Raw genomic sequence first — 26,640 nt, 5'->3', positions numbered from 1 at the left:
AAACATCCAAATAAGGAGTCAAGCCAAAGCCAGTCTTGGGGCATCTTGAGACAGAGCCTAATAATGTCACAGACTTAACTTCATGTATCTATAGAATAAATATTAGTTTATTGAATAGGTATCTGTATATTGCCATGTCATCTTATTCACAGTATTTGTAATACCTTTAACAGAGTTTAACATATGGCACTGAGCTGCATGTTGTCTTGGATACAATTCCTTCCCTGATGAGTGCCCTGAGGATGATATGGATTATCTCTCGGCATTACAACAAGGATGAACGGATGGTACCCCTCATGGAACGGATTGCATGGCAAATTGCAGCAAGAGTGAGCAAAGCTGTGGATTTACGCACGCTGTTTAAGTAAGTACTGGATTCTTCTTTAGCTAGGCTTTATTTAGTAAAAGCTTTGCTTGTTTTACAGGAAATACAGTAGATAACACTTGCATCAAATAGGTTTCAGCATTTTTCACTGTCTGGAGTTGTATTAGAAGGTAAATTAAAAGCCAATTTATTTTGTAATTTGCATCAATTACTGAATCAGCCCTGAAGAAAGAGGTGCTTGTCCTGTGTTGTTTTGAAAGGGCATAAATCAATAAACGCAATAAAATTATAGTGGTAAAAATGTAGCATAAACATAATCAAAATCAGTCCTGAAATAATATCTCTTTTCAAAATCAGTCACATTGAAAATTAAGACCTCACAGTTATAAGTTTTGCCCAGATCTTTTACAATTAGAAGCTGCTAAACCAGGATATATTAATTTGAGATATAATTTTCTATCTATAGTCTTTCTATTGATAGTATCTTAACTGTTTTGATTTGATTAATAGAGAAGATAGAGCTGCTGCAAAAGCGAAAATAGTAGATGCCAAAACTACTCTGGAAGAATGGAGGAAATGTTATTTTGCTGTTCGTGCCCAAATTGAAGCATCAGGAAGAGAGCAACACTGGGAATTTGACCGAAAACGTTTATTTGAAAAAACAGATTATATGACTTCAGTCTGTCAAGATCTGTATGATATTTTGCAGGTAGTAATATAGACAATAACTAAAAGCATTGTGTGATCAGTATATCAGTTGCAGGATAACATATGAATGGAGACATGCTATGCTTAGGCTTATTTAAGTCAGGGTAATTAGAAATATTAGTCTCTCAATGGTCAGATATTGTAGACTGTGTATATAAAAACTGTGTATGTGAAAAGTAGAATAAAAAGGAGTAATAACTGAGTATTATGTTTTAACAGCTGAAGTGTTGGGCCTGTGGAGTATTGTTTTTTCCATGAAGCTTTTTAATATCTTGTATAAAAGTACACAAAATATAAATCACATAGTTCTCTGAGCTGTTTCTATTTTTTAAAAGAAATAATATCAGAAAGATATGTTAAATGGCAGAAAAAAAAAACATATTAAAAATAAAGCTTTCTGTTATGTTCCTCTGAATTAACAGGTCATTGAAGAGTTTTACAATCTATTTGGTTCTGAACTGACAGCGATCACAGGGGATCCAATGCGTATTAATGATTTAACGAGAGCAGTAAATGGACTAGTTAGTCCCATGGAACAACTGACTTTTGACCCTTTTAACATTGAAAGTGCTCGTGACTGGAAATCAGTTATGGAAGTATTTAAAGAAGAAGTTTCGGTAATTATCTCATGCTGTGATCCCACCCCATCATTAACTTCCTGTATACAAATTTCTTCTAGAATATCAACATTTTCATTGAAAGAAAATCTAAGTTTGAAAGGTAAATAAAATAATATATGAATAAATATGTAAATGAAAATGTGAAAATGGTTTTCTGTTTCCAAGTTGGTTTTGTTTATAGTTTCATTTTATCTTGAAAGTGGTGAAGGACACTTTTTGTTCATTGGCAGAATTGCTACAGCGTGAACAGATACTACGTATGACCTCCCTGATTCGTGTGCTGACATGACTCAATTGTGTCCTACAAAGCAGTAAAACTTCCTTTTCTGGCTTCAGTCCTTCACCCCTCAGCTAAGAACACCCACAAGGTCCAGATTGTTACAATTTTTTTTGTGGTTTATATAGCTGCCCAGCAGACACATTAATGAACATTAATTTCTTGCAGCATACTGGAAAGCCATCAGCTTGTTAGTAATTTAAAAGGCAAAGAATAGTAAAAATATGCTTGAACACTCTTATAAAAAAGTGTTTTCATTTTGCCTTTCTTTCTTGGTTTTGCAAGACGAATCTCTAATGGTTGGATTTCTTGGCCTTTTTCCTTTGTTTAGGTTATTGAAGAAGAGACCAAAACTCTTATTGATGAATCTTTTAAGACCCCTCGATCAGCAGAAGCTGCATTTGACATGCTGTTAAACTTCAGACACGTCCGCTCTCGCGAAGCCATTAATAAGCAGATAATGATGAAGTTCAATGATATTTTGGACCAATACTGTAAAGAGGTATTTAATTCAAGGATTTCTTATGTAGTACATGAAGCTCTTTACCTAGTGAAAATAATACATTTGTTTATATGTCTAAGCACCTGTGTAGTGTCATTGATTATCTGAAAGACTGACAAGTTTTAGAAAATAAACATAATAATTGCTCTCAGTGTTTTTGGACACTATTGGAGAAATAGTACATTCAATTTGCTGGAATGAGTGTGCATATCTATATAGTGTGGCACTGTAAGGGAACTGAAAGGTGTTTTCATGTACTCAGAATGTAACAAGGCTTGTGGCTATTCCTTTACCTTGTTAACAGCAGCTCAACAGGCGTCCTTCCTGAGAAAATACATCTTTCACACCTACAGCTTTCTTATGATAGACAAGTTCATGGTATAACCAAAAGGTAACAGGGATCAAAGTGAAAGCAGAAATAATTTCTGACACATTGAGGCCTGTATGTTGGAAAGACTTTCTTGTCATAGTGTTTTTCTTGATATTTCAAAGAACATTGAGTTTGGCAATAAAATGTAATCTTACAGGAAATACTGCCACAATAGCAGTTCCACAGGTTACAGAAGGGAAGACATTCTCTGTCATGCAATTAATACAAACAAGAGATGCATGAAAAACTAAAAAAAGTTTTTATCCTGCTGCTGGAATTAGCTTCAGAGCCTGTGCTGTGTAGCAGGTTAGATACTGACCATGGACAAGCAAGTGGAGAAATGATTCTTTGCAGTATTTTATTCTCTTCTAGGTTGAAAGCGTTAAGCAAATCTTTGTTCAGAACCTCAAGGATCCACCTTTGTACAAGAATCATCCTCCAGTGGCTGGAGCAATATACTGGTCCCGATCCCTTTTCCATCGGATCAAACACACTATTGTTCGATTTCAAGAAGCAGAGGAGTTGCTTGCTAGCGAACGTGGAAAGGAAGTATGTTAGTTCTTTTGATATTTAAGGAAAGAATAAATACTTTATTCTTACCCTTCTTCTCAAGATGTGAAAGTGAGGGCAAGAATGTCTTTGTACACAGCAAGCAACGTTAGATGTGAAAACCTGATTGGGACCTTCCCACTGCTTCCCAGAGAGACAGTGATGGAATCAATGACAGAATTCAAGAGCCTAAATTCTCCATCACCTGCCCTAATTATAAGGCATTACTTACCGTCTCATCTAATACAAATTAGAAACCATATTAAGACACTATGTTAAGACAGGTTAGTTGAACATTTCTCATGGTCTTTAAAATTAATTATACAGAGTTTTCCTGTCTAGGTGAAACAAATATATCTTCAAGTGGCCAAGAGGATGAAAGAGTATGAAGATGAAAAATACAATCAGTGGAGGGATGGGACAGAGCAGATACTCCCAACGTTATTGAAAAATACTCTACTAACTGTCGTCACTGGTGGGGCTGCAACCCGTGTTAATCCAGAGATTTCTGAGCAGGTGAGATATAGGATGGTAACATACCAGACTTCTCCGTAAGGAAGAACTGAAACCTGATGGTCAGTGAGATTTTTCCAAGACTAATATTTTAAACACAGTTTTTGAAAGGAAAATTTCAAAAATTCCAAGCTCAGAATTGTTTGTGGTCCTTTATAAGATGTAGTTGCTGAACGACCTGGCAAATGAATGAATGTTCTTTCTCTATGTTGTCTTATGTGCTGTACTTCCTGTAATTTTTGGGGGTTTGGTGCAACATCTTGGGACATTACAACAAAATTTGGGACTGAAGTTAGGTAGAAATAGGTTCCCAGTACAGATCATACAGAATCCTGTTCTGACTAAAATTTTGTCTCTGAGCTTCCCCTGGGATTTGTGTTGTAACTAGTTGCAGCAGCATGTAAACAGAGGTGATTTGGTTTGTTTCTTGTAATCAGCTTTCACTGGAGAGGTAGTTGTGTGTAATTTCTGAAACTAGAATGCTGAGGCTGCTCTTGCATTTTAAAGGCATTTCCACAAGCTCTGAACATCAGCTGTTCTGACTTTTACCTCCTGTCTTATCATGTCTCCAAAAGCTAAATTTTTTAACAGCTTGGTGTTCCTCTTCTTTATGCTCTTTCTTGTGTTGTAGAACTCTGTAACAGGAGAGCCTGTCACCACAAAGAAAAGTGTCCACTTCATGGTGAATTTTTCTCCTATGTTCCACGAGATTATCATTGAAACAAAGTACATGGAACAACTAGGGTTTCCAGTCCCAGAAAAAGCAAGATATATGGCATTACAGGAAGACAAATATCGTAGGTAAGGCTGTAATAGGATATCTGCTCACATACAGACTTATGGCAGTGTTTCCAGTGCTTCACTCCAAACCAGAACGAGGTGGGTGCCCTGGTGACAGAAGATACAGAGAAGGCAGAGTTACTGAATGCCTTCTTTGTCTCTGCTCTGCTGGAGGCTGTCCTGAGGAGCCCCACACCGCTGAGGAAGGCAGGACAATGGAGGAGTTTGCCTTGGTTGATGAGGACTGGGTTAGGGAGCAGTTAGGCGATCTGGACATCCATAAATCCATGGGTCCGGATGGGATGCACCTGCGGGTGCTGAGGGAGCTGGCTGAGGTTACTGCTGGACCGCTCTCCATCATCTTTGCCAAGTCTGGGGAAACTGGAGAAGTGCCTGAGGGCTGGAGGAAAGCAAATGTCACTGCAGTCTTCAAAAAGGGCAAGAAGGAGGACCCAGGTAACTATAGACCGGTCAGCCTCACCTCTATCCCTGGAAAACTGATGGAACGACTTCTCCTTGGTGCCATCTCAAGGCATATCAGGGACAAGAGGGTCATTAGGGGCTGTCCTGCTCCAGCAGGGGGATTGGACTGGATGATCTTTTGAGGTCCCTTCCAATCCCTAGCATTCTGTGATTCTTTCATTCAAGAAAATAATGATTTTATGTATTGTTGTTGTGTTTCTTACACTTCTTAGGTATACAAATGGATTGAAAAAAATGCTGGATCACTATCACAAATTAATGGGAACACTGAATGAAGCAGAAGCCCAACTTCTTGATGACCATATTCAAAACCTCTGGAAAATATTCAAATCAGGGCACAGTAGACTGAACTGGAAGTCCGTAGGTAATGGAGATATTATTTTAAAATGGTCTTAGATGCTGATTTTCAGTTTAAAAATATCTTCAGTTCTGCACTCTATTTTTTACATCATATGACAGCAATGTATCCCTAAATAGTACATCCTATTGCTACAGTCAGAGTCAGAATAGTGGGTTAGACAGACTCTGATCCAGTAGAGTATTTCTTCTGGTTTTATTATATGTAAAACACTAAATAGAAATGGATAGAGACCCTTAGATAACAGCTGTAAGGGAGCTAGATGAAGGACTAGGTGGAAAATCATCTAATCTGTCTTTCTGCAGAGCATCAGTTCATTCTCAGAGATAAAACACATCTGGTTGTGGTAATTTTGATGCATTGGTGAAATATTTGTTAAAAGAAAAAAAATGGTTATGATTTATTTCAAGGTATTGCTGAGTTTATTGTCCAATGTACACAAGCCATCAAGAAGTTTGAATCACTTGTTCATCAGATTCGTCATCATTCTGGAGACATAAGCAACAAACTTCTGTCCATAGAATCAACAAACCTCTTTAAGTTTCCACTTCCAAAAAATGGTGATGAACTTCCTAGTAAGTCTTCACATTTTCATTTCCAAGCTCTGTGATGTTTTATTTTGCCCTCTCTGCAACCCTTGATCAACCGATGATCAACCCTTTCAATTGTTACCAGAACTAGTTACCGTAGTATTTCATGGTGTAACAGAGGAAGACAAGCAGAGCTTCAGTACCCTAAAGCTGATGCTATCAATGAGAGAAACATAAAGATGAGTATACAAATAGATCATTTGACTTGTGTCTACCTTGCTTTTGCTCACTTTCCCCCTAGCTTGCCCTTGATTTCCTCGTGTGCAGCAGTGTAGCCTTAGAGCTGCCATCTGCATGGAGGGGCAGATCCATTCTGGGCCTTCTGAACTGAACTGGATCCCTCAGAGGGAAATTGCAGTGAGGTGGTTGTCTCCCACATCTCACTTGAGTGAGTGCATGATGGACCACGTCTTTCAATGCTTTGTAAGCCTTAAAGAGATTACTTTCACATCCAATGGTTCCTATTAAGTAATTGAATCCATATAAAATCCGAGGGCTGAAATATTAATAAATTAAGCATTAGTAAGTGAAGGCATTTTTTATCAGTATACAAGATCAATTTTGTGTTCACAAAGCCCAGCTAATTATTCCAGTATGCAAGTCTGTTAGGTCTTTTGCAGTTAATAATGCTATTTTTTTGTATCTCTTGCAGAAGCGAAAGAATTTTTTGAGTATTTAAAGCGTGAGAAAGCAAAAGATGTGGCAAACATGGTTCGAAAGTATACTGCCATTCCACAATTGCTAATAAAAGTGGAAAGACGAGTTGCCAATACAAACAGTGGCAAGTCTCCAAAATTAGCTTCCTATTATGCATACTGGGAAAATAGGATTTATCAGGTGTTGACACAGTTAATTGTGAAGTAAGTCAGTTGTTTGCTTTAATGGATTTTCAGTCATTTGCCTTCATGTTTTTCTGGACCTGTTGATCAGCGTGCTTATTGATATTCTGTTTGGACACCTCAGTGATTTTCAGTTTTAGACAGATTTTATTTGTACTGGTTTTTTGCATTGAATCAGTATTAGTGGCACAATTTTGCTCTGATACACATCAGTGAAATTGGTGGTAACTGACTTCAGACAGGTTTGCTTATGTATCTAAGCACATACCTGATAATTGCAGTCACTCTTGGGCATTTCTATGGGGGGCAGCACCTAATTATTATGATCTTTTATGTGATTTTTTTCCTTTTCCAGGAATTTGCAGGCTTTTAATGCAGCTGTTCTTGCAAATGTGCCACTGTTCCAAGCAGAAGCTATTTTATCTGCTCCTGAGTTAATCTTGCAACCTAATGCCAGTGAGATTGACAAAATGACTGCACAGTGTATCCGAGACTGTGTTGAGGTCACTAAGGTGATTTCTGATAAAGATTTACTTGTTACCATTATGTCTGGGCAAGCATAAGTGTCAAATGGAAGATTCATATTGCTTTATCTTGAAATCATAATATCCAATACACTGTTCTAATTTTACAGGCTGTCCTAATTTTACAAACTGATGACAAAGGAAAAAGATTGCCATAAAGCTTCAAGCAGTTTTTACTTGGGCAAAATGATTTGTTACTTTTCAGCAGTTCTGCCAGTGTAAGGACATGATTTGGTTCTGTAAATCAACATACATCAGAAGGACATACATTTGAGATTACACTGCAGGTGTTGCTTTCTGATGTATGAATAAGCTGGTGGAATAAGGAATGCAAGTAGCGTTGTCTATATTATGACTCTCTTTAAAAAGCAGGAGAAAAACTCTTCAGAAAATGCTGGGAGAAGGGCATCTAGGACACATCTAGGCCAGCGGGTTTACAGCAGATGAAATATGTAGTTTGCTGGCAAAGGTTTAGCAATATGTCCCTGCATAAATATGTTCACATTGAACTGCTTTCCAGAAAAGAAGCCAGATCTTGTGGCTGTGTTCCCACCCTGCGCTGATGGAGAAATGATTCCAGATGTCACCTGAAATGAACAAATTTAGATTAAGTGTGTTTCCTATGCTCAGATTTGCTGGTTTGCTCCACTGCTGCATCCAGCCTGTTTCATCTAATACCTGTTTCTCTGTGTCATGCTATATTGTTGCTCAATGAATTTTAGAAGCAGACTGAGTAATGCGTGGAGAGGTTTTGTTAGGATGAAATCATCTCTTCTCTCAAGTTTATGGGAAAATATAATCTCTTTTCTTGCTGTCAGAAAGAAAAAAAAAAGATTGGAGAAATTATTCACATCACCTACAGAGTCTCCTAAATAATGATGAATGATTTGACTAAAATGGCTCTTTACAAAGTAACAGCTTTTTAACTCTGTCTTGAAAACTCTAGCATTTTGTACGATGGATGCATGGTACGTGTATTGAATGCCCTCCTCAGCGTGTCATGGAAGATGAAGTAATCACTTTCAGCTTTTACAACGACATCTCCCAGAACCCTCAAATCATTGAACAGGCTGTTCTCATCACTCAGAACGTCCACAAACTCCTGGCTTCTCTCAGCAAGTATTTGAACCAATGGAAGAGGTACCACCTGCTGTGGAAATTAGACAAAGACGCAGTCATGGAGAGGTTAGCTGCAGAAAAGCCTGCTTGTGTCACTTTCGATGAGGAGTTGCAGTTCTATGTAAAGGTAGCTCAAGAAGTTACTCAACAGCCCTTAATTAAAGATGAGCAATGTGTCAGGCTTCAGCTGGCTCCTTTAGCCTGCACACTGCAGGAGAATGCTAGAGGCTGGGTGACCGCACTTGGAAAGTTGCTTAATCAGTCTGCAAGAGAACAACTCTTGAGGCTTCAGGAGGAGATTCAGGTAGGTGTTTTGAGCTCCTGTTGTAGGATGTAGCTGGCACTGAGTGATGATCTGAACCACTCTTCAAATTGGTTGAAACTATCTGGTGTATTCTGGTGTGTCATGTTAGGAAGTGAGCAGTTCCTCTCTGTGAAACAGGAGAGAGTAGTAATGTGAAAACCCAAGACATTCTCACTTCTGTACTGTTGAAAGGTTCACACTGGTAATTCTGAAGTTCCCTTTAAATTGCTGCCTAAAACTTCTGTTTTGTTGTAGCAAAAGGATCCCTTCTGTACTGCAGTTTACTTTTGGTTGATTTTGTTTGTGCATGTGTGTTATCTTTATCACATAGACTAAAAATGAATATGCATGTTATTTACTTGTGTTTTGTGTTTGACTAATACTTATAATTCGGTCTAATTGCTTTGTCACTGTTGCTTCTGGAAATTATTTTTACTTTTTACAGAGCTTGTCACAGATTCTTAAGAGATCTCCAGATTCCCTGGACGATCTGAGAATTGTCCTTGGCACAATTGAGGAGATCAGAGCCATGTCCTTCAAGGTGGAAATGAAATATTTAGATATCTGGGAGAGATACCGAACTCTTGCAATGTACAATCTTCCAGTAAGTGCATACCTTGTCGCATAAAACATTTCAGATTTGAGCTAAGGGCACAACTACCTCACATGTGAATGAGTAAACATTTTCCTTTTAAGACATTTTGTGGAATCACAGTATTGTTGAGGTTAGAAGCAATGTCTGGTGCTTGTCTAGTCCAAACCTCCATCTTGAAATGGTATTTCCACTTTAGAGTGGACATATTGCACCTGTTTAAATCTGATTCACATCACTTCAATGCTGGTTTTGTGTTTTGCAAATCTAAAATGTGAGCATATATACCTTTCTTTCTTGTGAGAGGTGTAACTTGTTTTGCTTTAGGTGGCTAAAGAAGAGCAAGAGATGGCTGACAAGATTAAGGAAAAATGGGAGACTCTCTTCTTGGAAGCATTAGAAGTTGATCACAGCCTTGAAGGCATGAAAAGCAAATTCGTAAAGGTAATATTTGTAATTAATACTGAAAAAAAATTAGATATTGAGAGGAAAATAACTTAAACATTGTTCTCTTTAGATTACAAAGCAACAAATTGAGGACTACAGCAAAGAGATGGAAGATTTCTTCCAGAAATTCATGTCTGAGGGTCCTGGTGCTGTTGGGGAAGATCTTGATAAAGGTGAATCGATTAATGTGTGTAAAGTGGTGTCTTAAAACTCAAACAAGTCTTCAAATTTCATGTAAAACAAGAAAATTGTGCTTTCCTTATTAACATACGAGCTGATGAACCAGGAACATGACATTTTTTGTACTGTAACTTCTACAGACTATATGCAAATGCTGTCTTATTTATTCCCTGTGATCTGTGGGATCATTTATCTAGAAAAATCTCTCTTCTTTTCCAGGGCTGGAGCTCATGGCCGTTTTTGAAAAAGAAGTGGAAAAACTGGAAAAAACTCGTCAGGAACTGGGCAGTACTGAGAAACTTTTTGACTTGCCACCTACCCTGTACCCTGACTTAATAAAAGCACAGAATGATATGAAAGCTCTAAAGCAGATCTATGAAATTTATGAATTACAAAAAGTAAGTATTACCCTGAGTGTACACAGACACACGTATTCATGCACAGACATACAGAAAAGGTGTGGAAGAGAAGAGGAGGCTGCATTTTTCTCTGGTTACTGTCAACTCGTGTTCTAAGACTTTGCATGAAATAAGCTGTGACCTGTAATTGGTTATCACCAGGAAGTGATTTTAATGGTGTGAGTACAGGACTAGCAATGCCTCTACTGTGGACCCAACACATGCTCTTACCAAGCAGGAGCAAACATCCCTTCCCCCTAACAATTATTGGGCATCATTTTACTGAAGAAGTCTGCTGATCATTTCAGTGGAACTGCTGTTGGTTATAGCATGTATACAGGTGTCAATGGGTATTTCAGGCTTTAATTGATCTTAACTATTTGTAATAGATTTTATTTTTCCAAAATTAAATTGCCCTTTAAAGTATGCTCTTAAGGATGCTTTTCCTGTTCTCCGTATTTCCTTTAGATTATTTCTTATACAGCTGGTTGTGTTTGGCTATGAATCTGTCTTGGACATGAGCTTGTCTCTTCCTCTGTTTGTAAAATAATACAATTACATCAGCGTCCTGACTGCGGTCTCTAGTTCCTGCTGTACTGGAAAGATACTTTTTCTGGTGAGAAGTAAAAGGAAATATGATTTTTTTTTTTTCTCCTGATGACCGTGTTCCCAGGCAGCTAAAAAGGAATGGTCTCAGACACTCTGGATAAACCTCAATGTCCAGGTTCTTCAGGATGGAATTGAAGGATTTCTTAAAGCCCTTCGAAAGCTGCCCAAACAAGTACGCAGTATGCCAGTGGCCTTTCACCTGGAGGCAAAAATGAAGGCGTTTCGAGACTCCATTCCTTTGTTGCTTGATTTGAAAAATGAAGCTTTAAGAGAAAGGTTTGCTTGGATTTATTTAAATTCGTTTCTATACTATATAGGAAGATGATGTTTGTTTTGTTAGAAGCTTTAATTTCAGTTACTGGGGTCATGCCGTGTCCTGCAGCTTGGAATGTCCCTTTCTGCTTAATGAACTTGTGTAATAGCATGCAAGGTGACTATGATGACGAGGATGCTTTATGTATTCACTGGTTCTTGTTTAAACAGTAGAGTCCTAAACATGGTTTCATTATTATATATTAAATTAGAGTTGTTTTCATTTTTACTGTGTCATGGGAGTTAGTATGATTGTTGCTGTATTAATTTAAAACAGGCATTGGCAAGAACTTATGGAGAGAACAGGAACAAGATTTGAAATGACAACAGAAACTTTCACTTTGGAGAATATGTTCGCTATGGAACTTCACAGACACTCAGATGTTATCAGTGAAATAGTTGGAAATGCTGTTAAGGAAATTAACATTGAGAAGGTAATGTAAAAAACCATAATAAAACTAAAAAGGCACAGATAATGACAGTCTGTTTGAGATTTTCACGCTGGTGTGACAGCAAGTTCAGCCATCTCCAGCAGCTGCCATGATGTGACTGATGGCAACCAAGATCAGTAGCTCTGTTATTGAGCTATAACATGGCACAGAATCGTGTCTTGGCTATTTGATTTCTCTTGTTACAATAATCAGATTTAGCCTATGAAAAGGGATCCAAAGAAGGATCCATTCAGTTGCTCTCATGATGTTTTGAAACAGACCCTTCATATAATCCAGAGTGAGAAAATCTGTGCAAAAATTTTGCTGAATTAATGTTTCATTTTTATGCTAAGATTATAGTTCTCTAGTTTTTTAAGTCTAAAATGTGCACCTTTCTATGCTCACATGCAGAGTGTGAAGGAAATAACAGAAACATGGGAACAACTGAAATTCACTGTGCAAACATACTTCAAAGGCACTGTGCAGCGAGGCTTTGTTCTGGGATCTGTAGATGAAATTTTAGATACTCTTGATGACAACAATGTCAATCTTCAGAGTATTTTGGGCAGTCGATTTGTGGGTCCTTTCCGTTCAACTGTTTACCGCTGGGAAAAAACTCTGTCGTTGATTGGTGAAGTTATTGAGGTAGGTGGGAAAGTGCTGGACTAAATAATGCTTGTTATTTATAATCAGGGTTTTTGAATGTATTTTTATTTCTTTGATGGCAACATTTGTGTCTTAGATCTGGATGGTGGTTCAGAGAAAATGGATGTATCTGGAGAGCATCTTTATTGGTGGAGATATCAGAACACAGCTTCCAGAGGAAGCCAAAGTATTTGACGGCATAGACAGGATGTTTAAAGAGGCAAGTAACTGACTTGACTTCCGGTTTCATAGTCAGCTGTAGTCTTCTGAGTCATTTGTAACACTTAAGAATGGAATGTTACAGTGAATTGAATATGAGTTTGGGGAACCCAGGGATTTGGTGTTTTGCTTCACATCTGTTATATACAGACATCCCGATTTAGCAAAGCTGGGCAGAAGTGTGATCCTTTGCTGGCAGTACTGGGCAGGCAGATCCCCTTTTCTTTCTTTGGGTACATCTTCTTACCTTTACCATGACAATAAGAAGCTTAGATGTGTTTCTATAGGTTGAGGACCTATATCCATGCTAAAAAGGCTTTGCTGGTATAATGCCTCTGTTCCCATACTGAACACACACTCCCACTATGAATCTGGCTTACTTTTCTTTTTCCCATCTGCAAAATTGAGATAGGACTGTGATTCTGAAATGCTGTGTTTATCCTTCACTTGAAGGATAAACACAGGTATGTGCTTATGCACTGCAGCAATAGGAAACCGTATTTAAAACTCTGTCTAATTCACTTCTGTAAGAACCTGTACTGCTTGTACTACTTATCTTCTTTGTCACTAATTAAATATAATTTAGTATTACTGTTAGTATTTTCTAAACTTTCTCTTCTCCCTGTGTAGATAATGGATGAAACTGTAAAAGAGCCAACAATAAAAAAGTGCTGTGAAGCCCCAAATCGTCTATCAGACTTCCGTCATATAAATGATGTGCTGGAGAAATGTCAGAAAAGCTTGAATGATTATTTGGATTCCAAGCGAAATGCTTTTCCAAGATTTTTCTTTATATCTGATGAGGAGTTGCTTAGTATCCTTGGCAGCACTAACCCTCTTTGTGTCCAGGAACACATGATAAAGGTACAATATCTGGCTTTCCACAGTGCCTGGTGCTTTCAGGTGCTTTAAAAAATTTAACAGACTATACTGTACATGCTGTTAAGGGTGTGCTAATATGTATTGCATACAAAGAGCATCCTGGTCGCATATTGAAGCAGCTTCTGAATAACCAAATCAAACCTGATCAACAGTCTCTCCTGGCTCTCATCCTTGCCAGTAGCAGTTATGGTAGAGGAACTTTGGTAGAGGAACATTCAAGATACACCAGAATGATCATTCATTAGAGAGCCTTCCTGTAGCTCCTGATAGACATTTATTTTCTAGAAAAAAAATCAATGTAATTTGGGTCAGATGATCTGCTTGTTTACTCTGCAGTTGGGCTGCAGAGCTATATCAGCATTTGTATTTGATTACTTGGAGGCAGATCCATTTCAATTTAGAGTCCATGGAAATTTTCTTTCAAGATTAAATGAGGGCTAGATGCATTTACAGCTTTGAAGCTTTGTTTCTAGAAGGCCAGTGAGTTTCTCTGTTGGTGCATTTCAGATGTATGATAACATAGCCTCCCTGAGGTTTGAGGATGGTGAAAATGATGAGAAAATCGCAACAGCCATGATTTCAGCTGAGGGGGAGGTGATGGAGTTCCGGCAGGCTGTACCTGCAAGAGGCAGAGTGGAGAGCTGGATGACAGCAGTGCTGGAAGAAATGAGACGAACAAACAGACTCCTTACTAAGGAAGCTATTTTCCGATACTGTGAAGACAGAAGCAGGTGAAACAATCAGTGTCCAGGATAACAAATACCTTACATGTTATTATGAGCATGTAGCAATATAGAAAAATAAAGACTTAATTTTTTAATTTTTACACAGTTATGTGGAGGGATAGGAATACATGCGTATGCAATATTTTAACTGAACAGAAAATATTGGGTTATCTGTTGTATTTAATTTCTAAAGTCTGGAGTTCTTATTTTTAGTGTTGTGTGCACAGCATGTTTATCTCACTATGAATTCTACTTGGCAATCTTTACACATGGAATAGGCAGCTTTTCCATCAGAGTATTTCCTAGGCTTTTGAAATCCTGCAGTACACCTTGATAGAATTCTGTACATCTCTGTAAAGTTTGGCTTATGTTGTAGTTGTTGCAGTAACAAGAGGAACTTTTTTTTCTTTCTTTTTTATGTTTTTCCTGTCCTGATTACTTAGCATAAACAGTTACTTAGGATAAACAGTAACTCAGACTCCCTCCCTATATATATTTCCTATAGGGTTGATTGGATGTTACTCTACCAAGGCATGATGGTGCTGGCTGCTAATCAGGTGTGGTGGACTTGGGAAGTAGAGGATGTCTTTCGGAAAGTAAAGAAGGGAGAAAAACAGGCAATGAAACTTTATGCTAAAAAAATGCATAAGCAAATTGATGAGCTGGTTACCCGTATTACAACTCCTTTGAGCAAAAACGACAGAAAAAAATATAACACTGTTCTCATTATTGATGTTCATGCCAGAGACATTGTTGATACATTCGTAAGAGACAGGTAAACACTCCCCCGCAACCTATTGAGAAAAAAACAGATGCATAAATTGTATTTCCATCCTTTTACCTCATGTGAGCAAGTCTCTCTCATGTAGCATCCTGCACGCTCAGGAGTTCGAATGGGAAAGCCAGCTGCGTTTTTACTGGGACCGAGAGCCAGACGAGCTGAATGTGCGGCAGTGCACAGGCACATTTTCATATGGTTATGAATATATGGGTTTGAACGGACGTCTTGTGATCACCCCACTTACAGATCGTATCTACCTTACACTCACACAGGTATGTGTTCAAGGAGATTTTTTACTAACAAGCCCTTTTAAAATACACTTCTAGCAATCACGTAATTGTTTTATTGCCACTTCCTGTTATCTCCTAGATGCCAATGTGAATGCTAATATGTTTGAAATCAGTTGTGATATTCTTCTAACCTGATTGCCTCAAAGATAATGCCAAATGCATTCACAGATAAAATTTAAGGCTTTTTGTACCCAAGTGTTCAATTGTTAATTTGCTACCAACCTAATATAAATGTATTCCGAGCTTTGCTTTGCTTTTTGATCTGTCTCCAAAGGCTTTATCAATGTTTCTGGGAGGAGCGCCAGCAGGGCCAGCAGGTACAGGGAAAACAGAAACCACCAAGGATCTGGCCAAAGCGCTGGGCTTGCTGTGCGTAGTGACAAACTGCGGAGAAGGCATGGATTTCAAAGTAAGGGTTAAAGATCTGTGTTCTCTGATAAAGTGCCAGTTATTGTTCTTTTTCAGTGCCCAGGATAAGGACATATTCTGAATTTCTGCATAAATACCTGCCTTAGAGATACCATGTTGATTGATAATGAAATATAGTAAAAAATGTCTATGTTTATAAATTCCTGAAGGAATTCCAGGTGCCTTCAAGCAGGGGAGTGATGAGTAGATGATATGTGTTCAAGTTCTTCACAGACAACCTGCGCTTGGCAAGTAATTACTGCAAGACCTTATGACAGATTGCTAGCTCCTGCATATATATATCTATATCCAGAAGTTTTACCCAGTCATTCAGAGCTTTAGCATACTCCAGAGTTTGTTGGCACTTAATATTTTATATATTCATTGCTGAGAAGTTTTTCTTGTTGCTCTTGTTAGGCAATTGGTAAAATTTTCTCTGGCCTCGCCCAGTGTGGAGCATGGGGATGCTTCGATGAATTCAATCGTATCGATGCTTCTGTGCTTTCCGTCATTTCTTCTCAGATTCAGTGTATTCGAAGTGCTTTAATGAATCACTTGAAAAAGTTTCAGGTAAACATTAAAAGAAGAGTAATTGTGAAGACTGATCTTGTTTTTGAGGCTAAGATTCAGTGTTAGACCTCGTCATTAGATCAAAGGACTGCTACTTCTGTAATTCATTTGTGCTGAATATTTCAAATTCCAGAGTATATACTCTTAGTTTCAGAGATGTTAAATCCTTCCTGATTTCCTAATCCTTTGCTAAGTTCTTCCTTTGTGAAGCGGGGTAAAAGTAAGTTAAATAGGATAATAGTAAATAAATGGGATGGTAGTATAGTGGTAATGAGGGAGAGTAACTTGATGTAGATTGAGAACTGTGAAATATCTTGATGTTTATAGCCAAGATACAAACAGTGCGATGAATGTATCTGAATGAGGATCTAAAGCTACATGTTTTAACATGTCCCAAGTCGGTGTCCCAGTATTCCTGTTTTTTCCTTTGAGCAAATAGTACTGTTTCAATTCCAAATACACATTGTTCTAACATCCTCTTATGCCTTTAGTTTGAAGGACAAGAAATTAGCCTTGATAGCCGTATGGGCATTTTTATTACAATGAATCCTGGTTATGCTGGCCGGACTGAGCTCCCTGAGTCTGTAAAAGCTTTGTTCAGGCCTGTGGTTGTTATTGTACCAGACCTTCAGCAAATCTGTGAAATCATGCTCTTTTCTGAAGGATTCCTTAGAGCAAAGGTAAGAAAATTTTCTTGCTACCCATATCCCTGTACACACCCCTGTATGCGTGACCAGTGTTTGGTTGTGACTTACACGTTTGCGGTTCTCTAACTTATATCTCAAACAGATGCTTGCCAAAAAGATGACAGTGCTATACAGGCTGGCAAGGGAACAGCTTTCTAAACAACATCATTATGATTTTGGACTGCGGGCCCTTAAGTCAGTGTTGGTGATGGCTGGAGAACTGAAAAGAGGATCAGCAGACCTCAGTGAGGTACATTTGCTGCTTAGTTACCCTGGGCAGGTCATCTTTTTCATTAGCAAGAGGATGTATTTACACATCTGCTGTAGTTGGTCTGAGTTGGTGTTATTGTTTCGCTTTGTTCTTACTGAGTTTCATCATGTCCCCTGCCAGCAAGTTACCATCGGAACTCTGGTCAAAGTAGGGAAATCTGTAGAAAATGAGGTATTTTACTTAAGTCCAGGATGCAAATAGCCAGATGAATGTCTCTAAATGAATACAAAAGCTGGTTTTTTAAACAGTGAGTGCTCCAGTCATGCCGTTGTTAATTGTGTAGCTCAAGTAGTACAGTAAACTTATAAATTTTTAAATTTTTTCATTTTCAAGTTTTTCAATACTGCATTGCTTTTTATGGCTTTCTTTTACACCTGTTTTTTATTCCTGTATGTATGGTTGTGATACCCAGTTGCCTAGGAAAATTCTTATTCAAATTTCTTCTTAAAAACTTGGAGACAGCTGAAGGCAACTCCTATAAAGTTATGTACAGAGGCACATTACAGGTTGACAGGAAGCTGGAGTCTAAACAATGCTCTCAAGGGGACTAGAGAACTCAGATATATTCATAAAACCATTGGTTATTTTAACATCAAATCAGGGAAGCTGTAGTGTGGGCCACTCCAGCCATTTGGCATTTGGTTAATATGGTAGAAAAAGGCAGTGTATCATTCTTAGCTGTTGGTCTGCTTAATTCTTAGAAAATAACCTTTGTTTCCACTAGTAACTGATGCCAAGAAAACATTCTCAAAGCTGTACTGAAGTAATCAGTGATGTTTGAAGTTCCTACATATTAGATAATTGGTTGGTAAAGATTGATTCTGCTATGTTTTGTCTAGGAAGTTGTACTGATGAGAGCTCTACGAGATATGAATCTTCCTAAATTTGTGTTTGAAGATGTACCTCTCTTCCTTGGCTTAATCTCCGACCTATTTCCTGGCCTGGACTGCCCTCGGGTCCGCTACCCTGACTTTAATGATGCTGTAGAACAAGTGCTGGAAGAAGAGGGTTATATTATTTTACCAGTCCAGGTATAAAATATGTTAATTGCTTGAGTTTCTGCTGTAAACATTAGGCTGGATATGCATTGCTGCACTCTGGAGTGGCTCCAGGAAAGCTTAGCTGATAAAGACCAGCTGCTGATCTTGTCCATAGATGAATTATGGACAGCAGTCTATTGAATCAATATTTATTTTTCAGGTGGATAAAGTAGTTCAGATGTATGAGACAATGTTAACTCGTCACACTACAATGGTGGTTGGACCTACTGGAGGTGGCAAGTCAGTTGTCATTAATGCTTTGTGCCGCGCCCAAAACAAGTGCGTATGGAATTTGATACATGGAAATCAGGTTGTAAAAGAGCAGAGACTGTATTATTTAGCCCTGTGTAGTCATGACAGGATCCATAGGTGACCGTAATATTTTCTTGGGTTAACATGAGATGGTATTGTGTCATTTTAATATTGTTTTTCTTGCCATTTCTTTAGGTTGGGTTTACTGACAAAGCTTTACACACTGAACCCTAAAGCTATGAGTGTGATTGAGCTTTATGGGATCCTTGACCCTACCACACGAGACTGGACAGATGGAGTCCTGTCAAACATTTTTCGGGAGATCAACAGGCCTACTGACAGGAAAGAGCGAAGGTAGACAGCTAGAAATAGCTAGAAATCACTGTGATGGTTTTACATGTTTTTCTTTTTCTTTTTTTTTTTTTAACATTTGATACTACACTAAATAAATAAAAAGTGTCTAGAGGTCTTTTCTGTTTCCCGTGAGTTTCTAGCCTCAGTGAGGTAGATGGAAACTAGGCAAGTATAAAAAATGAATGGGAGACTTCGAAACACCTGGACTGACATTGACACCATTGATGGCATATCTGGATTCTGAAATATGTTAGTAAAATCAGCAATTAGCCAGTGCCCTTTGGCTCCTGTATCCACAGGTACATTCTATTTGATGGAGATGTGGATGCTCTCTGGGTTGAAAACATGAATTCTGTCATGGATGACAACAAGTTATTGACCCTGGCAAATGGGGAGCGGATTAGACTTCAGTCGCACTGTGCTTTGTTGTTTGAGGTAAGTGATGGCTGTACCGCTTAATACATGGGAAGGGTTAGATACAATGGGTCTACAAAGCCTGAAAAGCAGTTACTGTGGCTGTTCTTTGTTTAAATGTACGATTATCTTGTATTATTATTTTATAGGTTGGTGACTTACAGTATGCATCTCCTGCCACAGTATCCCGCTGTGGAATGGTCTTTGTAGATCCTAAAAATCTGAAATATAAACCCTTCTGGCAGAAGTGGGTCCAAGGAAGAGGAAATGAGGTGGGAATTTCTGCACTTGTTCAGAGAGTATCTGTATTAAATACTGAACTGTAGACAGCTGTAAAAAGCCAACTTTGTAACAGCAGTCTGATTTTCAGATAAGTCTAATCACTAGGCCTCCAGCAGAGGGCTAAAGAGCTTGCCTCCCTGCTTTTCTGACTACAGATTGTTTCTGAGAAGTGAAGAACCAGGAAATCACTTTACCTGATCTCCAGAGAGTTAACAGCAAAGTTGCTTGGGTCCTTGTTTGTTACATTTAAATAAAAAACTCAAGTCCACAGGGAGTTCAGTAAGACAGCTTGGCTGCTAGCAGCTGATGAATGCAGATCCTCACCTGCTGAAAACCCAGTCCATACAACAGTGTCACGTTTCTTCATGTGACTGTACCCTGTCTTGGGTAGAAATTATTCCTGCAAGAACAATCACACTTGGCCCGCCAGGTGTTGATGGGAAGCTCTGCTGTCAAAAATCGTCTTTCCACGGTTCCGTGCACTGAATTATTGTCCTTTTTGGTCCTCAGCAAGAGAGAAAAGAATTGGATCGTCTCTTTCAAAAATATGTGCCCTACCTTATTGATATGATTGTAGAGGGAATTGTGGACGGCATACATACAGGAAGGCTGAAGACCATTGTTCCTCAAACAGATTTAAATATGGTAAGGAGTAGAGAATAAGGGTTGAAAATGTTTATGTAAAAAGAGAAATGGAATGATGGAGAGAGTAAAAACCTCCCAAAGAAAGCACAGGAGTAAAGTCTGTTCTGAAATGTCAGTTTGTTAGTGATGAGCACCAAGAGAGAAAAGAAACGGTCAGTTCCTAACAACATTCTTCTGCTGTCATTAATTACGCGTATCAGTAGATAGACCTGTAAGAACAAAAGATCAGCAAACACTCAAACAGCTGAAAATATGTTAAGAATTTTCATGCATCTAAATGGCAATTCTGTTTACAGTTTTGTCATGTTTTGCAACAGGTGGTGCAGTTGACTGCAATGCTGGAAGCTACAGTTTTGGCACAATTTGATGATCCTGAAGTTCTGGAGTGTTTTTTCTTGGAAGCTTTGTATTCCTCCTTAGGTGCTGGCCTTCTTGATGCTGGGAGAATTAAATTTGATGAACATGTTAAACGTATTTCCTGCATGTCTGCTGTTACCGATGAGAATGTCATGGCTAAGCCAGGGGAGCTGCCAGGTAAGATTTTGTAACAATTTAGTCTGAATCCCATTGATTATGTTAGAAAAGTGTTAGTTTCCATGAAGGCAGAACATCATTCTTCCTTCCAGCTAGCTATCCTGGCTGCAAAATATGTCTTTGAAGGACTATCACTGAAAATCACATAGAGGTACTGATGCTAGATGACTCTCAGATGCTGTTCTATCCTCACAGGACAGTGGTTTTCTATGCCAAACAAAGAGATAAATAGTGAAAACAAAAATAAAACATAAAATGAAAGCCAGTGGAAATGTGCTTAAAAAGTGATCATATGATCCAAGTGCTGGATGAGGAGGATTTTGGTTGATGTCTTACTGGGTTAAATGACAAGTAAACAGAACACAGTGTTGCCTAGCTTGGTCCAGAATCTTACCCTTCATTTTCATCTCAATCAAATTGTTTTCTTATGAAATATTCCAGTGTGCTAGAACACCTCCAGTTGTTTAATGGTTTGCAGGTCAGCTGCCAACTTTGTATGACTTTCACTTCGATGAAGTTCAAAAGAAGTGGGTACCTTGGATGAAACTTGTTCCTGAATATATTCATAACCCTGAAGTGAAATTTTTTGACATTCTAGGTGAGTTCAAGATAAAATACAGTGATGACATGCCTTTAATTTATAATGTGCCATCACTGTGCATGGCACTTAACATGAGATATCCTTTTTCTGTACTAAAGGTCATCTATTCAGGTTCAGTTTCTTGTGATGGCAGAAATAAATTTCTTTAATGTTCTCATCACAGTAGTTCAGCAGGAATAGAGTTAGTATTTACAGCACTGTGCAATAAAGAAATGAGGAAAGGATGAAAAGCTTGTTTCAGCTAATAAGGCTTATTAGGAGCTAACAATGCTTTTTACAAGCCAGAAGAGCAGAAGATTCACACTCTGCTCTACCAGAAACTCTAGGAAGAATGTCAGCTCCATGGTTCAGGTACTCGGTAGATAAAAATTACATTCTTGAGGCCATTATTGGTTGTTACTTTAAGCACTGTATAATGGTGATAGATGCTTTTCACAGTTAAGGGCGAATTAAGGCAGGTTACTTTATAGTAATACTTCAGCAAGCACAGGTTAACATCACTGACAAGAGATAATTGTATGATGTCTTAAGTTGCTCTTAATGGCAGGCTATTCACACAGAAAAAAAATCACCTCTGTAGAGTTCTGGGAAAATGCTTATGATCCAAATAAATCCTGATTATATCCTTGAGATAGGGATTAAATGGAGCTTAACCAGTCCATGACCCTCCTATATGGAAGATAATTTATTTTTTAATGTATCTGTAGGAGGAAAGATCCCAATGATAAAAGCTTGAATGAGATGGTTCAGCATTTAAAATTTTCTTTCAACATTGTTAGTGAGTTGATATTTCAGATCATGTCTTTTTGCAAGTGCATGTTAATACCTTGAGAGTCTGATCCAGCACTATTCTATAAATATAAATCCCCCAGCTGTACTACTGCATTTTAATTTAACCTGCTATCATATTCATGATCTTTTGCAGTGCCTACAGTGGATACAACACGCACTACTTGGTTACTAGAACAGATGGCAAAAATAAAACGCCCAGTTGTTCTTGTAGGTGAATCTGGTACATCTAAAACAGCAACAACACAAAACTTCCTGAAGAATCTGGACAAAGACTTTAATGTATGTATGAGGCACTTTGCCTTGTTTGTAAAGCTGCATTTTCATTCTTTGTCCTTATGTTAAATTTGCATTGTGAAGCCTGAGTCTGTGAGTAGCAATGTTGACTTCAATAACGTAACTGCAAGCTCCAGACCCAAAGTGTGTGAATGATTTGAGAATCCTTCAGGATCAAAGATGTTTTTTTCTGTTCTACCGTATACAGTTTAAATTTTATAAAGTAAATATATATTATCGAAGTGCTAAGAATGGATTTACTCTTTCAGGTCACCTGTAATTCAAGTCAATAAATGGACAAGAGAAGTGTTTCCTTTATGTCTGACAGTCTAGTATAAAGAATATTTTTTGAATGCTCTAGTTTAGAAAAAGAACAGGTAAAAATCAATTCTTATCCATTTCCTCCCCTTTGCAGCTGCTGCTAGTAATTAACTTCTCTTCTCGTACATCATCAATGGACATTCAGAGAAACCTAGAGACAAATATAGAGAAACGAACTAAAGACACTTTCGGCCCTCCTGTTGGAAAACGTCTTGTAGTTTTCATGGATGATATGAATATGCCAAAGGTGAGCTGCCAGTCCTTTACAAGGTAGTACAGAAATGCTTGGGATGGCACTGATGTGGTCCCTTCATACATGGATCCAGTGAATCACAGGTTAAGAAGATTTATGATAAGGGCATAACTGGATTTCTGCTTAGGACCTTCAGAAGAGTTGGACTTGTGTGCAGTAAGGGGTGTTTCTGTTTGTTACAATATTTGTCCTATACATAAGAGAGATGCTGCTGTAGTGTTTCTTTATGCATGAAAATAATGTTTCTGTGGCCTGATATTGGCTGCAGGTTGTGTATTGTAGAAACCATCCCTTTCTCTTTACAAATGGGCAGAAGAGTATGTGTACATTTAGTTTATCTTGGAGAAGAGACACTTTTCCCATAGGAGACGTTGGAATGAGTGTTCACAGTCAGTGCTAGAGCTTTACAAAGTTTCACTTAGTTCTTGTAATGTTCTCCAGAGTACAGAGCAGAATATTTCCACATTTATAGCAGTAACTGACGTTCTGATGTACTGTGCTCTAAATATCTTGACTTTCTGTATTACGCAGGTTGATGAGTATGGCACACAGCAACCCATTGCCCTGTTGAAGCTGCTGTTAGAAAAAGGTTTCATGTACGACCGTGGTAAGGAGATGAACTGTAAATTTCTTCGAGACCTGGGTTTTGTTGCTGCCATGGGGAAAGCTGGAGGAGGTCGGAATGAAGTTGACCCTCGATTCATCTCACTCTTCAGTGTTTTTAATATAACTTTTCCTTCTGAGCAATCACTGAATTGGATCTATGCCTCCATCCTGAAAGGCCACACTGCGGTAATTTCACTGCTTTTAAAGGATTACTCAACAAGTTTATGATTTTTAGATAGACTTTTATTTCTGTGTTGTCACAAGACCTGAAATCTTCTGTTAGCATTTTTTTCTTGCTTAGAGCCTTATGCAAACCTTTCCCTTCCTCTCACGAGATGAGTTTACATTGTTTTGATAAATTCTTGAGTAATATGTAAACTTTTAAGTCGGCACATAATTTATAAAACTGCTGCTTTTTTATAGGTTGAAACCTGTGAACCATTTGGTTACAGTTCATATAACCAAATACACAAAGGTCAGCAAACTCCTGAATGATAGTGAAAAATGTAATAGAACAGAACAGCATTACTAGCAAGTAAACTGTGACATTATATACGAAAAGAGTACTTTGTTTTTTCTGCTATGGAGGTGCTGTAGAAATCCCAGACGTGGAGTTTGATGTTGTCTTCAGCACTGTTCAAGCTCCGGAGTGAAAATATTTAACTGCAGAATGTTCCTACTACACACGAATATGACTATCTGAAAATGTTTGTTATTTGAAATATACCAAGCAGGGTTAAAACCTGGAAAGTGGAATATGTTTATTAGCAATGAGTTATCTTTGGGCAGTCTCATGAAAGCACCTCTTCTTTCTCATGTTTGCAGATTTTTAATGAGTCTGTATCAGCCATCTCTGACAAGATTACTGCGTGTACTTTGGAGCTTTATAAACTTATCGTTCGTGACCTACCCCCTACTCCTTCCAAATTCCATTACATTTTTAACCTGCGGGATCTTTCCAGGGTCTATAATGGACTTGTTCTTACAACTCCAGAGAGGTAAGAATAGGAAAATTGTCTTCAATAGTCTTTACCTATTTTTATTGGGTGAATCTGGGTGAGGATGAGGTAATTGGGTACGTGAAATCAGTCACATTTGGTCACTTCTCATTAAACCTTTACCACAATGAGAAAATGTCCAGGAACATTCTATTCTATTAATATTCTATTCTGCTCTGTTCTACTCTTGATGACAAACACTGATGCGTTAGTCTTTCTTAAATAAGATATCCAGAGGTAAAAATGCAAGCAAATTTATTAATTGTCCTTATGAAAAAAACCAAGAAAATTTTAAAAACCCCCTCAGTCCAGACTTTGGTCAGTGTTTTTAACCATATGGCCTTAGGAATCATGTTAGCTCATTTGGTGCAGTCGGATATTTCAATGTTAATGTAGGTTCCCAACAGTGACCCAGATGGTGAGAGTGTGGAGAAATGAGTGCCTGCGGGTTTTCCATGACAGGCTGATTAATGAAGCAGACAAAGCATTGGTGAGTAATTTCTTTCAATTTTTAGTACTCACTGACTATTACTATGGCAACTAATTTGCAACAGCAACATTACCAACTGTTGCACTTGGGTCTTGCAGTCAGACTTGTCTAACCATTATGTTGGTCCATTAATTTAAAACATAGCCCGTGCAGTTTTCTTTTCTAAAATAAAGTTAATATGGCAGACTAAGCGAGCAGATCTGCTGAAGGAATGGAAAATGTCACTGGGTGTGCCTGTCCAGGAAAATTGGTTAGCAGTGGCACAGGTGACAAACTGTGAGAGCAGTGCAGGCGAAAACTCAGGAAATCACTTCATTTCCAAGTCCGTATTTTTCTTTAGAAAGGATTGCATCAGAATGTGACTATAGAATCAAGTAGGAAAAAGAAGGATAAGAGCCAAGTCCTTAAACAATACCTTCAGTTTTGGCAGTTTTTTCTTAAATTTCTGCAGTCCATTGGCTTGAATGGTTCTTCAACTGCCTATTAGATCATTTTATATCATAAATAGAATACAATAGGAGGCTGTAGTCTTTGGATCTTCTAGTGACATAAGTGTTCCCTTGAAATCAGTCAGTATTTGAGCAGGAATCTGCATTATCACCCTTGTGAGTGTTACTGGATTCCAAATCATCTGCTTTGTTGTCTTGCCTGACTCATTTCATATACTCGAAGGTACAAGATCATATAAAAACCCTGATTGAAGAGAATTTCAAAGATGACTTGGAGTATGCCATGAGGGATCCGATTCTGTTTGGAGATTTCAGGACGGCACTGAGTGAGGAAGAACCTCGTATTTATGAAGATATCCAAGACTATGATGCAGCAAAAGCTCTCTTTCAGGTAGCGTGCATCAGCTTGGAACTTTGCCTGATTTTGTCTCTGTGCCTGAGGAATGGGCAGGAACCGGCCTCAAACTGTAGGAAATCTGTTCTCTTTTTGTGTGCACAGAGAATTTTATGTGCACCATTACCCAGCTGGGATCTGCAGTAACGAAAACTGAGTAGCAGCTACAGAGTTGGCAGTGTTTTCCAAAAGTTTATTTTCCCTGAGGAAGGGGAAAGGACTAATGCTGCTCAATAGGTTGTTATTTTATTAATATTATTAATCGTTTCCTTGGTCTCCTAGTAACATACTGTTCACCTTTCTGTGCAGGAGATTTTGGACGATTATAATGAATTTAATATTAAAATGAATCTGGTTCTTTTTGATGATGCTTTGGAACACTTAATCCATGTACATCGCATCATACGGATGTATCGTGGGCATGCCCTACTCATTGGAGTGGGAGGCTCAGGAAAACAGTCTCTAGCGAGACTGGCTGCCTATACAGCTGGATGTCAGGTTAGTGACCCTGCGTCTTTGTGATGAAAGAAGACAAGGAAAGCAATATGGTGATCAGGATTAAACAGGCGGTGGGGAAGGGAAGCCGGTCAGTCAAGATAAGGTCAGGCTGGTATCTCTTCACTGTGGAGAGAAAA

The 26,640-nt window shown here is 38.3% G+C and overlaps 1 protein-coding gene across 2 annotated transcripts in view; it reads left to right on the top strand.

The window, feature by feature from the left end:
• DNAH10 (dynein axonemal heavy chain 10) overlaps positions 1 to 26,640 on the top strand; it is a 51,529-nt gene that overhangs the window by 5,140 nt on the left and 19,749 nt on the right. For both annotated transcript variants that reach the window (XM_071815808.1, XM_071815807.1), the window contains exons 8-50: positions 174 to 364; positions 836 to 1,034; positions 1,456 to 1,650; positions 2,262 to 2,432; positions 3,175 to 3,351; positions 3,694 to 3,867; positions 4,496 to 4,665; positions 5,340 to 5,491; positions 5,896 to 6,060; positions 6,728 to 6,935; positions 7,270 to 7,426; positions 8,385 to 8,861; positions 9,307 to 9,465; positions 9,781 to 9,897; positions 9,971 to 10,073; positions 10,300 to 10,478; positions 11,152 to 11,363; positions 11,677 to 11,833; positions 12,242 to 12,475; positions 12,573 to 12,695; positions 13,325 to 13,558; positions 14,084 to 14,307; positions 14,807 to 15,076; positions 15,171 to 15,354; positions 15,647 to 15,781; positions 16,198 to 16,350; positions 16,842 to 17,030; positions 17,140 to 17,286; positions 18,147 to 18,338; positions 18,508 to 18,626; positions 18,795 to 18,953; positions 19,253 to 19,388; positions 19,517 to 19,639; positions 20,160 to 20,294; positions 20,612 to 20,828; positions 21,307 to 21,426; positions 22,355 to 22,500; positions 22,910 to 23,062; positions 23,600 to 23,860; positions 24,500 to 24,672; positions 25,069 to 25,162; positions 25,835 to 26,002; positions 26,315 to 26,503. In XM_071815808.1, the coding sequence (XP_071671909.1) occupies positions 174 to 364; positions 836 to 1,034; positions 1,456 to 1,650; positions 2,262 to 2,432; positions 3,175 to 3,351; positions 3,694 to 3,867; positions 4,496 to 4,665; positions 5,340 to 5,491; positions 5,896 to 6,060; positions 6,728 to 6,935; positions 7,270 to 7,426; positions 8,385 to 8,861; positions 9,307 to 9,465; positions 9,781 to 9,897; positions 9,971 to 10,073; positions 10,300 to 10,478; positions 11,152 to 11,363; positions 11,677 to 11,833; positions 12,242 to 12,475; positions 12,573 to 12,695; positions 13,325 to 13,558; positions 14,084 to 14,307; positions 14,807 to 15,076; positions 15,171 to 15,354; positions 15,647 to 15,781; positions 16,198 to 16,350; positions 16,842 to 17,030; positions 17,140 to 17,286; positions 18,147 to 18,338; positions 18,508 to 18,626; positions 18,795 to 18,953; positions 19,253 to 19,388; positions 19,517 to 19,639; positions 20,160 to 20,294; positions 20,612 to 20,828; positions 21,307 to 21,426; positions 22,355 to 22,500; positions 22,910 to 23,062; positions 23,600 to 23,860; positions 24,500 to 24,672; positions 25,069 to 25,162; positions 25,835 to 26,002; positions 26,315 to 26,503 (7,641 nt within the window). The remainder of the gene's footprint in view (positions 1 to 173; positions 365 to 835; positions 1,035 to 1,455; positions 1,651 to 2,261; positions 2,433 to 3,174; positions 3,352 to 3,693; positions 3,868 to 4,495; positions 4,666 to 5,339; positions 5,492 to 5,895; positions 6,061 to 6,727; positions 6,936 to 7,269; positions 7,427 to 8,384; positions 8,862 to 9,306; positions 9,466 to 9,780; positions 9,898 to 9,970; positions 10,074 to 10,299; positions 10,479 to 11,151; positions 11,364 to 11,676; positions 11,834 to 12,241; positions 12,476 to 12,572; positions 12,696 to 13,324; positions 13,559 to 14,083; positions 14,308 to 14,806; positions 15,077 to 15,170; positions 15,355 to 15,646; positions 15,782 to 16,197; positions 16,351 to 16,841; positions 17,031 to 17,139; positions 17,287 to 18,146; positions 18,339 to 18,507; positions 18,627 to 18,794; positions 18,954 to 19,252; positions 19,389 to 19,516; positions 19,640 to 20,159; positions 20,295 to 20,611; positions 20,829 to 21,306; positions 21,427 to 22,354; positions 22,501 to 22,909; positions 23,063 to 23,599; positions 23,861 to 24,499; positions 24,673 to 25,068; positions 25,163 to 25,834; positions 26,003 to 26,314; positions 26,504 to 26,640) is intronic.

This window comes from Patagioenas fasciata, chromosome 17, assembly GCF_037038585.1.
Source record: "Patagioenas fasciata isolate bPatFas1 chromosome 17, bPatFas1.hap1, whole genome shotgun sequence".
Lineage (NCBI taxonomy): Eukaryota > Metazoa > Chordata > Aves > Columbiformes > Columbidae > Patagioenas > Patagioenas fasciata.
The sequence above is the reverse complement of the archived record's forward strand: the minus strand, read 5'-3'. Positions and strand labels throughout refer to the sequence as shown.